This window comes from Maniola jurtina, chromosome 2, assembly GCF_905333055.1.
Source record: "Maniola jurtina chromosome 2, ilManJurt1.1, whole genome shotgun sequence".
In the NCBI taxonomy this organism is placed as follows: Eukaryota; Metazoa; Arthropoda; class Insecta; order Lepidoptera; family Nymphalidae; genus Maniola; species Maniola jurtina.
The window spans coordinates 740,168-755,783 of record NC_060030.1 but is presented as its reverse complement, the minus strand read 5'-3'; the positions used below and the strand labels follow the sequence as shown (position 1 = coordinate 755,783).

The window sequence follows — 15,616 nt, the reverse complement described above, 5'->3', positions numbered from 1 at the left end:
CAGTTTTATATTTCTTGCTTCTTAATCTATACACTTTATATATTTACCAAAAGTTACTTTGAGGATCCTTCTGAAAATAGCCTTTGCTTCTTGTTTTCTTTGATAAACATTTCTTTTATTCTTTTAATAAAATACCTGCACTTGGTTGTCAAATTGGCTGTAAAGGAATAATATTATTTTATTAATGAAAAATTAAATTATATAAACAAGAAATTATGTATGAAAAAAAAACTACATGGATTCTTAATGAGACGACTGATAGTTGGTACCTACATATTAAAATTGGTCTAATAATAATATAACCGATTGATTAAAAAATACAGCTATAAACTAAACTAAAACTAGAGGACTAGGAGGATTTTTAAAGATCCAGTGGGAAGTGTTTGATTTTTAGGGATAAAAAGTTGCCTATGTCAATTACTAGATGCAAGCTACCTCAGTACCAAATCTCATACAAATCGGCTAAGAGGATGATGGGTTTTATGGAATCCCGTGGGAACTCTTTGATTTTCTGGGATAAAACGTAGCCTATGTTGATCCCCAGAATATAGGCTAACTCTGTACCAAATTTCGTCAATATAGGTTAAACTGTTGGGCTCTGAAAAGGTAGCAGACAGACAGACAGACACACTTTCGCATTTATAATATTAGTATGGAAGTATGGATAAAATCTACTGTATGGACATCAGTACAGTGTTAAAGTAGTGGTTCCGTGGAGACCATCACATCAATATTTGTATTGCATATAAGACTTTAGCCATAATTAAGGCAATGTTAGCAAAGAATAAATAAAATAGTTACTAGACACAGGACAGATAATTTTGTACTAACTCACCACTAATTATTATTATTGTACTTTGAGTGGATACTGTTGAATCTTCTGAATGTTGAATTCTGTTGATCTGAAGTTGGTTGTAAAGCATAATAAAATTGTGATCACTGAAATCATGTTCAGCTGAAAAAAGAATTTTACACAATTTATTCACATGAAATATGGTATGAAAGCACAAAGTAAAAACTATGTTAGGGAATACCTAGTGCTTAATACATCTTTAACATGAAATCAACTTACCTAATGAGCTCAGGAATTCCGTGAAGTATTTTCCTTTTCAGTAAACAAGTAGAGATAACCATGCGTACGTCGGGTTCCCATACCACCCCATACTGTCGAACTGATGTCTATCGAAGTGCTTCTGGCATACGTGTCTGTTCAACAATTGAGCCTTCAGCAAAGCACTGAGTCCTATATTTACAGGAATGAATTGGGATCACCACAATTCCCATAATTTATTAACCTTTGGAGACAACAACAATAACAATATGGCTTCCCAGTATATATACCACAGAGCAAGGTACATACTACTCTCTAACGAGAGAATAGTATGCCACAGAGTCTATGTATATGGCCATCGACTAGAAAAAAGAATATGGCTGCAGCTTGTTGCGATACTAGCGCTTTGCGGCTAAGAAAGAACTAAAGGTGTCACGGGCCTGGTACCTTTTGATCATACTCTTTGTTTTTTATTTTTTTGTCCACAGACTATTATATTTTGTCCGTTTTGAGTTTTGTGACAGAGATACCTATAAAATTGGCCCACAGTGTACCTACTTTTTGCATTGGCCCAATCCATACCCAATCCGATCGTATGACTGTGTATGAATCAGGAATCATACCACTCAATAGGTACCTACGTCACGTTGCGTTCACTGATGTGCATTATCAGTGTGCATTGAAGTGAAGGAAGTGAAGATCAAAGATGCATTGTGATCACACCTCACAATCAGCCTTTTGTTATTTGTCGCACTGATTCGTCTGTGACTTAATTCTGAACGAAAATAATGCTCTTGCTGTTATTCTGTGGTGACAGATGTCATGTCACTGTCATTTTCAATTCAACAAAATTAGGTGCAGAATTTGGTGTGATTTTTTCATTTTCAATTTATTAAATATGTGGTATGAGATATTACCCACTTTCTTCATCATCATGGCAGGCATGGGCCTGCCTGGCTTGGGTCTTTACCACATTCACAATCTAACCCTAGGCAACGTGAGTAGTATTGCTAAAAACGTATTAGGTAACAAGGATATGGAGCAAAGCTGCGGTCACCATAGATTCAATTCAAATATAATTTTATTGTTATTTTGTAGTAGGTATGCAACTATCTATTACTTCTAAATTAGGACCTATAAAATATTATCTATCTCATTTTATGAGCTCAGACTGTCTCTAACAATGCACAAAACCGGTGGACCTAGAGATTTGTAATTTGGATAAGAAATTGCACTATTAATTAATTTTGAGGAATTCCAACAGTATCGTAGTGTGCATTATTTGCAGCTAGTCAAAGATAAAAACTTCAGTTAATACCTAATTAACTGAAGTTAATAATTGAATAATTCCTTCTGAACTGAATAATTCCTTCCTTACTAAGAGTACCACACATACTCATTAGAAACTTAAGTAGTTAGATATAAGTCACAAAGTTCATTCCTTTATATTCCAGCACCATAGACGTTCCCTCCATTCTCGGCTGGACCGCATCAACTACATGCGTGACATGAGGTTGACGGGCAACCCTTATAAAGTCAATGTAAGTATAATGCATAAATTTTAAGAACTCACACGCCATATTTGTCAGCGCTCTATGTGTCAACTGCCATGTCAAAAATATGGTGCACCATTAAAAGGACTAAAATCATACTTTTGATGGGATAGAGCAAATATGGTGAGTGATTTCTCAAAATATATGCACTATATCCATCACTTAACTAGTAAGTAAATGTTTGAATCCATATCTATAGCTGCATGATATGATTCATTATTAGGTTTTGAAAAATCTCATGACTTTCTAGGATAAAAACAATATTTAAGTTACACTCTAGGTCTTTAACTATCTATGCAAGAAATCTTCTCAACCTCTTGCTCCATTGTGACATGATTGAAGGACAAATCACTTGAAGGACTTTTGCCTTTATAATATTAAGTTGGGATATTAGTGGTAATAAGTAGGACTGATGGCATAATAATAGCTCACAAATACAGAAAAGAGCAAATATAAACCACCACTACATAGTCTACTACCTGTCCAGTCATTAACTCTGCCACTCTGACTAAAAATCTGCTAAGTGCAAAAAAATAGGTATTTTTGCACTTAACAGCTTTTTAGTTAGAGCTCGGCAGAACTGTGGTCAACCTTGTTGGATCAAGATAATTAAATGATTTGTTACAAGAAATAATGTCATCCATTCTATGTTTATGGTTTGCTTACTTTTCCATTTATGCAAACATTTCTTTTTCAGGGATTGGATGCTTTGCCAGATAAATAAGCTGCAATATAATTTTAAAATATGTAATTTTATAAGGATATTGTTTAGATTATGTTCAAAATATAGATATGCTTAAGCACTAAATGGGTTTTTATTTATAGACTAGTGCCTTCACTCCTGTGGGGTTTTCAACCATATCTACATTATAAAGAGAAGCAAGGTTCTAAATATGTTAACCTCTCACTGGAAAGCCGGGTGTTGGAAGTTTGGTTGGGAGATCCCCCATCAATACATAAAATATCTAACTAATGTTTTAATTTCGTGATAAAAACGCAGACCACTGGTCTTTTCAAAATAGTTTATGCACGTGATTGATTTTTGTAATTTGTATTTGTGTAAAGCGTAAAAAATCAGGGGCCATTAGGGTATATAATAGGTATTTCGATTTGTCAGGGGAAGGGAGTACTATTAATAGAGCGAAACGAAAACTGAGGTAAACTGAAAAATCGTAAGTGGAAACACTGGGTTACATTGACACTTGACAGTTGTCGACGTCGACAGTCGACGATGGACTGTCGGTGTCTTGTCGCCCTATATTTACAGAGTAGGTACCTACTCTGTGACTTTCGCGTTCCTTAATCTATGGCCGCGTCCATTTAAAATTTGAAAAAGTTGTTCTGGTGTGGCGGCACAGGAAAGTTTACTTGAAGTTCGAAAATCAAAATCACAGAAATCAGTTAAGGAAGTATTTTTTTATTTTCTGTGAAATAAAATAACTGCATTCTGCAACCCTTGTGTTTCATTGAGCTCGAAATGGATGCGTATTGTGTGGACGTCACTCTGGAATTCTTGGCGGTAGCTTTCCACAATATACTGTATCACGCTTCGATATACCCGAGGAATATTTTCGCAACGCGTAAAAAGTACGGCATAGTGGTGTACCGGTGTTCGCACCCTGATGTGAACAAATACGTGGATAGATGCTTGAAAAGTATAGAGAGGGCTCTTAGGACTGATGAATTGTATCGCGTGGAATTTGCTATTACCGATGAGCATTTGAAGCCTGCACTTAAGTTTGCTTTTGATTTTGAACGCGTGGCTGTTCAGGACGACGCGGCGGACGCGTATTTGGTGAGATGTGAACAGAACTTGCGTGCGTTTTGCTTGCAACTTTTGACGGTGAGTCACAGGTTCCAAGGCTTGCCCGCAGACCGCAGCTTTGCGATCTCTCTGCTCACGAATGAATCGCTCGAAGTAGAGCTAGCAAGTATGCCTGAGCTTGAAGACTTCCCCCTCGTGGAAGCAGAGAGTGAGGTTGATGAAATGGACGCCATAGTGCCGTTACGAAGAGTCACAATCAGAAACTACAGTATAGACACTTATATAGAACTTCCAAAACCATGGACATTCTGTTCTTAGTTCAAATAATAGATATTTTTTACCATATAGTGCATGCATACCAAGTAGTCTAATCTAAAGTTGTAACATGATTAGTTTGTACAGGTCAACACTAACCATTAAATATCTTAGCCCGTCAGATGTTTTTGTATAATGTGCAATCATATTATGCCTCGTGGACAGATTGAACTCTTGTTTTGCACTCACTATACTATAGTAAGTTAAAAATCTAAACCCAGTAAAGCTGATTGTGATATTACTTTTAGTTCCACTTGTACCTACTAACAAGTTAATGTGTTTAAGTTAGGTTTGCTGTATTATCTATCTTTTGCTTATTAATCCTGGAATAAACTTGTCAAATAATAATTATGTTTGTTAAACCAAAATGAACAGCAATGATTAATGCAGGTTTACCAGAATTGACCTACTGTTTTAATTTTTTTCGTATGTGGCCCAAATGTGGCCCCTATTTTCAAATTAAAAATGTGGTTTCTACGCTTTTTGTTCACTGTTATGAGTAATAATTTTTATGTTTGAGTATTGTAATACACACTTGCTTTGTGCTGGCGATGAAGGCTGCCAGTCCACTTTATAGAGTGTTGTCTTCGTTGTTCAGATTGACAAGTCCGAGACAAAACATCGCATAGGTATGACCATATCCTATGAGTAACAGAGACAATGCTCTATGCTGACAGTTGTCTCTTTCTAAGTTCTATAATATCTTAATATGTAATCTTTTCTAGCAGGCATCTTCTACCTGCTGTAAAATATAATTTATAATGCTTGTAATTTAAGTAGAGTTATGATTCAGATGTGATAGAGTATTTATAGGTCTATGATGTGATATTAGTGTTAGTTACAATAATATAGAACTAACTTAACAGTATTAAAAACTAAGATTAAAAGTAAAAGTCAAAGATAAGGTACTTGTTTTGTTTAGCTATGAAGCTAATTAAAAAAAAATAGAAATAAAAAAAATACATTTGTTTTCGATAAGAAAAGGTAATTTTAGAAAAATACATGTTTTAAGTTCAATAGCAATGATTTTTTTTAAATTGTCAGGTGGCTAATACATACGCCCCCCCCCCCCCCATACCTGGGAAGAGCCTTCTTCAACTTAATGTAAATCATAATTTGTATATCATAGATATTTATATTCCTTCCACAGGGTAAAGTTTTGCTTTTAAGCATCTAAGTCTGGAATATATTTCATCCCAATCCACGTATGCTCCCAGAAGCTTCCTAACATTACCAGATTTATCTTCGTACGCATTTCTCCCGTGTAACAATCTGATGTTATCAAACACAAGAATATCTCCTGCTTTCGTCTTGAACTTGGCAGCGAACTTTTGATTTAGCTCGTAAAATAGCCCGTGAGCTTCGTACCACGGCTTAACAGTTTCAATGGAGCCAGGAAAATGGCTGCCTCGCTGCGGCACCGAAAAGTTTATCCTTTTAACTGCACCATGTCTATCCAAGCATATAACGGGCGATCTGTATAACTTGAAGAATTCGTTACCGTGTTCGACACCCACATCACTCCATTCGACATCGGTCTCTGTTAAGAGTTTGTATTCTTCTGGATGATGCTCCTTCATGTAACATGATGTGTAGTGACAGTCTGCTAGAAGATTCTCTCCTCCTTCACTCACGGTTTGCACTAAGCAGTGTAGCATGTTGACTCCCGGGCAGTACTCGTAGTATGGCAGATCAACGTGCATTTGCAAGTTGCTGGATAGATAGGCGACGTTGCTGGTATTAGCCACGTTTTCTACGACAAACTTTACCCCGTAATGAGTCCTTTTGATAAAACCAACTCTTTCTATGATTCCATCCAAAGCAATGTTAGAATGTGGTGTGTTCTGTATCAGAACTACACCGTATGTGGCAAGATCCTGTAGCCAATTATGAAGTGCATCATCACAGTTAACTATTTTATTGTAATCGTGCTTTGAACAAATTTTTTGGAAGTCCTCACCGTGCCAAAGTTTTTTCACAGGTTGGTATAGGGTATTGGTGTACTTCAGTTGGTCCTCAGGAGTGAAACTTCTGAATTTTAACCAGTGCAGTCCGTATTTTGATGAATGGTTGTCGTCCCAAGTGATTTGGACGGTTGTTTCGTCCTGAACTACGGTTTTGAGCTGGACATCAACATTGAATTTGCTCAAGTCAAGGATTCGACTTTTAGCAGATTGGTGGAAACACTGTTCACACTGGCAGTTATCTCTGAGCCACACATTTGGAAATCTTAATGATTTCCCTTGAAATTTTATCTCCACAAAATCGTCTTTATTCGATTTGTTAAAAACACTGTTTATATGAAATTTATTGTGTTTAAAGTCCCCAAATAAATCCAAGTGTACTTTTAGTCTGTTCGTAGCACTTAACCTCCGTAACAAGATGTTTTGGAGCATGCTGAACTTTGAATGGCACAAGTACCTAAGTTCAATTGAGATAAAGTTTGCTCACACTGGCAGATAAATTATAATCAGACCGCTAATTAGGTAGGCACGTACATACAATATGCATTGTAAATATGTATAATGATAGATAAGTAAGTTTTTATGATCAGGTAGGTATAGTCTGCGACAGGTTGAGATAGCGATCGGGGAGTGAGGCGGGGGGAACGCACCGCACACCCATACGTCACCCACGCTTGCCCGTATGGGGTTGGCGGTGGGGTGGCCGGTGCAGAGCGTTCCCTCCCCGATTGCCATTTCAACCTGTCGCGTAGCTATAATAATGTTTTGAAAAGGAATTTGTTTAATATGTCTATTTGTGAATGTTCCTGCTAAGTATATTATAATGTTCGTAACAGAGTATAATATAAAAAGCAGTGATAGCCTAGTGGTTAAGAAGTCGGCCTCCTATTCGGGAAGACAGGGATTTGACCTCGGGAACGCACCTCTAAGTTTTCGGAGTTATGTGCCTTATTAGCAATTTAATAAGTAAGAGGTACCTATCAAACATCGTGAGGAAACCAGTGGGCTAGCGGGATGGACTACCTACGGCCTAAAGTGGTAAATTATTTTGACGATTCAAAAGCACTTGTAAAAGTTTACCTACATAAAAATACATTCTGTTCTATTCTATTCTAAACTCTTCTCATTCTGAAAGAAGACCCGTGCTCGGTAGTGTGCCGGCGATGGGTTGATCATGACGATGATTATGAACCCAGTACGTATAGCTAAATACGTTTGCTAGAACCTAGTACAACGCAACACCCAGGTTTTGTGATTAAATAAAACTACAGTTTAGGGGTTTAAAAATATTATTTTATATTTCAAAAAAAAAATATTATAAAGATGCGATTTAATCGCTAAATAGCGTCTATTTTTCTTAATAATCAGATAATTTCTTATACACACTTTTATACTATCAACATTTCATGTTTTTCTATAAAAACCATTATTAAAAAAAAAAATCGTCCTGCTTTAAAGCCTCAACGTACCAACGTCTACAGTCTGTCTAACAATCCATGTTGCAAGTTATGGTTTAATATTAACTTTGATCTTATGGTACGCGTTGCTGAGGATGCCGCGAATGTTCCAGATGTCGTCAAAGTTCTCCGGCTGAGTGTTGAAGTTGCTGTCTGTAGCCTTCACCCATATTTCCATCTACACAAAAAGAAGTCATAAGAAGTGTAAACTTTAGGCTTTCTTAGATCATTCGCGAGCGATGGAGAGAGCTATGATGGGATCAAATCAGAAATGAGGATCCGTGGGAGAACCGGAGTGACCGACATAGCTCAACGGGTGGCGAAACTGAAGTGGCAATGGGCAGGGCACATAGTTCGAAAAACTGATAGACGTTGGGGTCCCAAGACCCAGAGCGCTGGAATGTGACCTCAACGTTAAAAGACCCCCGCCTCTAGGTGGACGTACGACATCAGACGAATCACAGGGAGTCCGTGGCGTGTAGACTGGAAGTCCCTACAAGAGATCTATGTGTAGCAGTAGACGTCTATTGGTTGTTAATGGTGATGAACTTTAGGCGCGTTGAAGTAAAACTCCCAACTGGGTCGAAGATCCCAGAGCCCCCAACCTACATCATTGCAAAGTTGCAAGAATAGTCTACTATGTTTGGTTACAGAGATCTCAATATCCATTTTAGCTCGACGTGTCAACTGTCATGTCAAAAAATCTTTAAATTACGGACTAAAATTGTACTTTTGACATTACAGTTGACACATTGAGCTAAAAGGGGGAATAAGATCTCAAACTTCTAGGTAAAACTAGAAAACTAGCTAGATTTCCCTTTGTTAGTTTGGACTTTGTTGGTTTAGATATAATCTACCTGTTTAGCGTCGACGGGTAGCGATATACTCCACAGGGTCCACGCGTAGTGCGTGCGCGGCGCGGCGCCGTCGCTCTGCAGTCGCGCCTCGCGCCACGTGCGCCCGCGGTCCGCGCTCACGTCCACGCGCAGTATCTTAGCGCCGCCACCCGAGTATGCGTAACCTACCAATTGATTATTACTTTTGAAAAAGAAAACTTAAACTTTTGCGTTCATTTTTCAACCAGACAGATGATACCCACGAATTCGTGTGAGTTAGGTTTAAAAATCCCGTTTATAGCTCTTTGATTTTCCTGGATAGAAAGTAGCGTCTATGTCTCGAGATGCAAGTTATCTCTGCCTGGAATTTCGTCAAAGATTTAACGGATAGGCCAGAAATGATGCGAACTGACACAATCCTTCATCTATGCCTCCTACAATCAGGCACACGTCTGCTGAAATTGTAGCTGACGCCTAAGGCACGAATCAGAACGTCAAGTGCAAGCAGACATGGACATAGGCTCGGTAAATCTTCGCTAGGTATTTGGTCATAGGTGATTGACCCTTTTTACTACTGCATCAGACTGGAGGTGCCGAAGGACTGTCTTTAAGATTGAAATCTATAGAGCGCACTTTGTCTAAAATTTTCATTTAAAACGAGACAGATTTATGCCAGCGGTATAACGCTGTCTCGTTTTAACAGTGTCTTAAGTCTGAATAAAGTCAAAGTGGGCTCTATAGATCTCAGTTTAAGATTGTTCACATTTTGAAGACACGAGTCTCTATTTAGACCTCTTAGTCAGCTCTCTCAATCAGAATTCAGGACGTACCTTTAACTTCGACCTGTCCTTTGCGGGGTGTGACAGTGTCGCCGTCTACCGGGTCGCAGATCGCGGAAGTGACTGGTAGACTGTAGACTGGCGGGGCGGAAGGAAAGTCAGCGGTCTCCCACGTCGTGGACGCGTTGAAGGACCGGTAGTCCCTCTGGTGCCAGTGCGATGGACTCTCCTCTGTCGATATCGTGATTGATTCTGCGGGGGAATAGTTATACAGCTATTTTGAGGATATGTACGGAATTTGGTAATAAACCGGTTCGAAGGACCATAAATATGTAACAATATATAGTGCATACATTTTAAATTACCTATCCATTTACAGCATACACACGCTCAGCAGATAATTACAACTTTTGAATTAAAAATAATACTATGAATTCACAAGCGTGTCTCTGTGTGCTAGTCCAACTGTTTAAACGTATATGACAAAAGGCACGTATAAATGAGAGCAGGGCATAACGTGACATGAGAGAGCAATGCTAACATTTTCAAGTTTCATGATATTGTGTACGACCGACGTAAAAAAACCATACATACGTAACCATTTAACGCTTCGAACAGCCGGCGCTCCAGGCACCACCACCCTTAGAGGGTATCCGTGATCAGGGGGCAATGGAGCCCCATTCATGCTAGTAGCCAGCAGTATCTGCGAGTTGGGGTCCACTGCCATATGTAGCGGTATAGACGTCGAGAAGTTCACGCCCGTCGCGTCTATGTCCGAACCCGTGAACTGGACAAGAAACGGAATACAATCTCTTCAAACAGACAAACAGAAAAGACTATCAAGCTTTTGGACATTTTTTCCATTACTTATAGATCAGAAAAAGTAGCGGAATATCACTGCAAGCACGGAGAAAATGGATATGTAGGCTAAGACACGACTGGTTTTTTCGTGTCTCCTAATTTTTCAGGATTTATAGGGTCATCAAGAATTCTTAGATAATGGTCAAATCTGTAAACTTAAAATAATTGTCCGCGCCGTATGAACCAGTGCATTTTTTCATATATTTTTTTTAAATCTCGCATTGCCGTTGATGGCCGTTGGAGCCGGAAAGTCCTTGAGTGGAGACCGCGTTTAAGCAAACGTAGTGTGGGACGCCCTCCAGCACGATGGACCGATGATATTAAGCGGCTGGCGGGAAGTGGCTGGATGAGGAAGGCTGAGGACCGGGTGTGGTGGCGCTCTTTAGGGAGGGCCTATGTCCAGCAGTGGACTTCCACAGGCTGATGATGATGATGATGATGATGAAATCTCGCATTTCTGAACGTAGTAAGTACCTAAGTAATTCGTCACTTCACAATATGTGCTATGTGCTCATAATCTTAAGGGTCAAGACAGACGTTCTGCATTTCGATTGCAAGCAAACCACAAAATTGCAGTTTGCTTCATGGCTCCAGTGCTCCAGCTCAGCTCTTTCACTGGCCTCACCTGGTTCACAATAGACTTACAACGACATGCTTCCCCGCGACATCGTTCACATCGAGCCCGCAGTGTATCAGCACATCGCGCAAGTAGACTCCGCTCCACTGCGCGTTGCTGATGGCTCCAGTGGTCCAGCTCAGCCCTTTCACTGGCTTCACCTGGTTTGAGAGAACAATTACGATACAGTCAAAAGCCCCCGTCGATTGCAAGCCATTAATCGTAGGGTTGTCTGACATTAGATGACGCTACTCGCACTCATACGAAAAGGATCATACAGCTATCACGTACCAGGAAAATCTTGCGAACTAGAAACTCACAACTACAAACTAGATGGCGCCATAAATTCCTTAAATGACTCGCTATGAAGCCAGAATCACGCAAACGAAGTTTTAGAATAGAATAGAATGAAATTTACTTGTTGAACCAACACATAATGTAAACACAATCAACATAATATTACAAATAATGACGCTTACGTTGCGTTTTGACTACGACTTGACATTAAAAATATCTAATGGTTTTATTCCTTTTGTGGAATGTATAAACAAAAATTGCTTTTATTTTATATTTTAAAATTTAAAAATACTTTTTACAGGTGATTGTTTTTTTTTTTATAATTTTTATGCCATTGAATTATTTATTACATTGAAAAGTCAAGTCACAATTTTTGATGTTTTTAAAATCTAAAGTTCCTAGTTACCAGTTGGCACTGTAATCCTACTCAAATAATTAATCGTCCTGCTGTATAGTGACTTACTGACCTTGTTCATTTCACTGCGTCTGTTGCCCGCACACATCAGGGCCGCGTTGAGAGTCGCGGGGCGGAACTTGTGTAGTTCGTCCAGACTGAACTCTCTCACTGTGGTGGTTTTGCCTACCAGTACAACTTTTAACTTGTGCGTTTTGGCATCCAAGTCTGGTACTGGCATATGTTGGCGCACGTAGAACAGCTCGCTGTTAACAAAACATGCCATGAGGTGTCATCTGACAGAAGTGAAGCTTCTTACGTTGGTCATCCACGATCAAGTTTACAATTAAGTTTCCAGCGGACTTCAAGCGGTGTCCAGTAAACTTAACGGTATGGTTGACTAGACTATGGTTAACTTGACGGTAAACTTGATCGTGGATGGCCAACGTTACGTATTTTGGGTACATACAGTAGTACCAGTATATTTTATAAGTCATGCCGATGGACTTGCGCAGAAATCTTTCTTTTGATATAAATCTGATATCACCAAGAAAAATATTTTGTCCAATCATAGTGCGCGTCCGTCCGCTATTGGTTATTGCCAACGCACCATGTTATATACGGTCTTTGGCTCACAGCTCGTCGTTGCTGTGGTCCACTACGTATCTATCTATCAGTAAGGACTCACTTGGGCGTGTCAAAGTGCTGCACCTGCAGCTTGGGCGGTATTTCCGCGTTGAAGGGCTTGGCCGTCTTCACCAGCAGCCGCTTGTCGCGGTACGGCTCTTTGGCCCACAGCTCGTCGTTGCTGTGGTCCACTACGTATCTATCTATCAGTAATGACTCACTTGGGCGTGTCAAAGTGCTGCACCTGCAGCTTGGGTGGTATTTCCGCGTTGAAGGGCTTGGCCGTCTTCACCAGCAGCCGCTTGTCGCGGTACGGCTCTTTGGCCCACAGCTCGTCGTTGCTGTGGTCCACTACGTCATCGTCGTGGAGGTTACCTTAACAAGTTTTTTTTTGGTTAAATTACATCACTAAGGATCGAGAGGCCGCTCACCAACCTGATGGGCAGACCTGCTGAGGGCCTTGACCTGCAAATTTCGCACTTTTTTTTTTTTGAGAGTGAATAGGCATCTTCCTAGGCAAGCGCGATGCATTTTAGGCTGCATCATCACTTACTACCAGGTCTGTTACAGCCAAGCAATAGTTTATAAATTAAAAACAATCTTGTCTGTTACACTGACATCAATATCTTATAACGCTGGTATCCATTCCAATTCTTACCTATCCTATAACTCTCGAGCAATCGGTACACCTCGTCGGTCTTGTGCATGCCGTACACATTCCAGAAGGGTTCTATGCTCAGCCCCGCCGCGTTGTAGATCTGCTCGCCGCCGGGGTGCGAGGGCAGGAATGACGTCACGTCATACACGCCGTGCTTGTACGTCACCCAGAAACTTTTCCTGGAATCGAAATATTGTGATATTAGCTGATGTCCACAACTATATCCGCATTTTTTTTTAGTCAGATACAAATTCGCCCTTAACTGCAATCGCACCTGGTGGTAAGTGATGATGCAGTCTAAGATGCAATCAAGCTAACCTGGGTAAGGCAGTTTTTATTAAACCCACAGCCCTTTGGTTTCTACACGGCTTCGTACCGGAACGCAATCGCTTTTGGTGGCATGGCTTTGCCGGTAGGCTGGTAACTAGTCACAGCCGAAGCCTCCCACCAGACAATAAGGACCCCACCATGGAGTCAGGTTTTTAAAAATTTCGTGATAACTTAAGAAAAAAAAAGTAGGCTATGTCCTACTTCAGGATACATGCTATCGAGTAGTTAGTTTGGATATAATAATATTAGAATCACATCACACTTCACACTAATATTATAAAGGAGAAAGTTTGTATGTGTGTGTGTGTGTGTGTGTGTGTGTGTGTGTGTGTATGTTTGTTACTCCTTCACGGAAAAACTACTGGACGGATTGGGCTGAAATTTAGAATGGAGATAGGTTATACCCTGGATTAGCACATAGGCTACTTTTTATCCCGGAAAATCAAAGAGTTCTCACGGGAATTTTAAAAAACCTACATCCACGCGAACGAAGTCGCGGGTATCAGCTAGTTACAAAATAAATGTAATCTCACTTATTATCATGTTTGCTCACTTCCTCAGCAGTGAAGGTTGGCAAATCTTGTCTTTTTGCTCCTGCTTCAAAGACTTCTTTGGCATCTTTGCTTTCTTTCTGTTTTACTGGAAGTTAAATACATAATAACCTTTATTACAGTTGTTAAAACCTTATGTGTTTTTGTATGTAATGCTTTAAAACTTGTTAAAATGTCTTAATAGAAAAGAAAAATGCTTTATTAAAATATACTAAATTTCATCAAAATTGACTCAATAGATTGGCAGTTAAAAGCTAGCATTAGTGTGGAGTAAGTACATATTATCTAAAAAGTTCAGTCAAGCAAAACATGAATGCTTACTGTAAAAACTAAAAATAAAATATTGATGTCAATTCTGATGTCTTTCTCTAAACTTTTAGAGTATCAGCATCTTTTTTCTTTTTAATATTGCTAAAAAAGGACAGAAAATGAATTGTAAATTAAATACTCAGTGCTACTCTACAAAAACCACATTCTTAAGACTAAACCTAAACCTAAAGCTATACCTAAAGTCGCAAGGTTTTACAGTTCTAAATTAAATTAATTATTAATTAAGTTTGTCTGTCCTTTTCTTATTACACTGGTAAGAAAAAGAAGTGAATAGGTACTCTAAAATTTAGTAGATATCAGAATCAGTACCAATATTTCCTTACCATTTACTGCAGATCCTGAAAGAACAGTTCCCACCAGAGCAAATGCTGCATTTCTATTGATCTTCCACTTCTCTTTATCTCTGTGCTCATGTTTATAGTACCCATGGTACTGCAATACTATTGGTGCATAGTTAGGAACTTTACTTTGCCTTAATAAAGATCTGAAATCAAGTAGGTCATTTTACTAAATGTTATCAAAAGAACTTCTCTGAAGTTCGATCTATAATAAACAAGTCGCATTATTTGAAGGTATTATATCTTAACCATTCTTTCTATGAGAGTACTTACTTATTAAAACCAGTTGATGGAATTTCATAATTTTTCATGTACATACTTCACTAATAACTACTTTAGTGGTTAACTTTTAACAGCAATTTCACCAGTGTAGATTAGTTTTCAAAATAGATAGGTTAAGTACCTATTGTAGAAATTTTTATTTTCCTAGGTTGGATACAGAGATGCGCCGTGAAAAAAAAAACGGATGAACATTTTCGCATTTATTACAAAAAATACGGTAGGTAGGTACGTCAAGAGTCAAGACTCTACCACCGCCGGTTCGGAAAACAAATTCTCCTACGATACTCTACTGATAAAGTATGAACCAGTATGAACAAAATAATAACAACTTACTTTAATAAACCGGTTTTTAGCGACATATCGTCGAGCCTCCTAATGTAGTAAACTTTCCTCAGAGGATGTTAATCAAATTAGCAACAGAACCATACTAAAATCGACCTTGTACTCCGCTTTATCTTATCTCTTGTTTATAAAGAAGTGACGTTGTGGTAACAAACCAACAAATACATCACAATTAGATCACTTTAATCGATTAAATACCGACTATTTGTCCTATTTTTTTCAATTTCGTTTTGTTTGTTTTGAAATTTGACACCATTAACAGCTGTTGAC

At 38.9% G+C, this 15,616-nt stretch overlaps 4 protein-coding genes and 1 long non-coding RNA gene across 7 annotated transcripts; 2 read left to right on the top strand and 3 right to left on the bottom strand.

Annotated features, from left to right (window-relative positions):
• Positions 1–63: 63 nt before the first annotated feature.
• On the bottom strand, positions 64–1,268 carry LOC123870635. The gene is made up of 3 exons (XR_006797116.1): positions 1,073–1,268; positions 836–955; positions 64–157 (listed from the first exon to the last, which is right to left on the bottom strand). It is a non-coding gene; the product is annotated as an uncharacterized LOC123870635 (long non-coding RNA).
• A 597-nt stretch (positions 1,269–1,865) lies between these two features.
• On the top strand, positions 1,866–3,412 carry LOC123870621. The gene is made up of 3 exons (XM_045913975.1): positions 1,866–2,048; positions 2,506–2,592; positions 3,302–3,412. The coding sequence occupies exons 1-3, from the start codon at positions 1,869–1,871 to the stop codon at positions 3,326–3,328; spliced, it is 294 nt and encodes a 97-aa protein (XP_045769931.1). The 5' UTR covers positions 1,866–1,868; the 3' UTR covers positions 3,329–3,412.
• Positions 3,413–3,903: 491 nt separating this feature from the next.
• LOC123870606 (mitotic spindle assembly checkpoint protein MAD2B-like) lies at positions 3,904–4,712 on the top strand. The gene has a single exon (XM_045913974.1). It carries the CDS (start codon positions 4,082–4,084, stop codon positions 4,685–4,687), a length of 606 nt encoding a protein of 201 aa, XP_045769930.1. The 5' UTR covers positions 3,904–4,081; the 3' UTR covers positions 4,688–4,712.
• A 113-nt stretch (positions 4,713–4,825) lies between these two features.
• On the bottom strand, positions 4,826–7,229 carry LOC123870598 (gamma-butyrobetaine dioxygenase-like). The gene has a single exon (XM_045913964.1). The coding sequence runs from the start codon at positions 7,078–7,080 to the stop codon at positions 5,818–5,820; it is 1,263 nt and encodes a 420-aa protein (XP_045769920.1). The 5' UTR covers positions 7,081–7,229; the 3' UTR covers positions 4,826–5,817.
• A 700-nt stretch (positions 7,230–7,929) lies between these two features.
• LOC123871806 (sulfite oxidase) lies at positions 7,930–15,616 on the bottom strand. 3 transcript variants are annotated; one of them, XM_045915781.1, is made up of 12 exons: positions 14,996–15,164; positions 14,708–14,868; positions 14,037–14,142; positions 13,174–13,352; positions 12,808–12,890; positions 12,577–12,647; positions 11,962–12,154; positions 11,227–11,358; positions 10,315–10,507; positions 9,772–9,972; positions 8,963–9,126; positions 7,930–8,283 (listed from the first exon to the last, which is right to left on the bottom strand). In XM_045915781.1, exons 1-12 carry the CDS (start codon positions 15,037–15,039, stop codon positions 8,155–8,157), a joined length of 1,656 nt encoding a protein of 551 aa, XP_045771737.1. In that variant the 5' UTR covers positions 15,040–15,164; the 3' UTR covers positions 7,930–8,154. The 3 variants fall into 3 exon arrangements, with proteins under 3 accessions (XP_045771737.1, XP_045771746.1, XP_045771727.1); XM_045915790.1 differs by lacking the exons at positions 12,577–12,647; positions 14,996–15,164 and adding an exon at positions 15,338–15,616 and having other exon boundaries at positions 12,737–12,890; XM_045915771.1 differs by lacking the exon at positions 12,577–12,647 and having other exon boundaries at positions 12,737–12,890.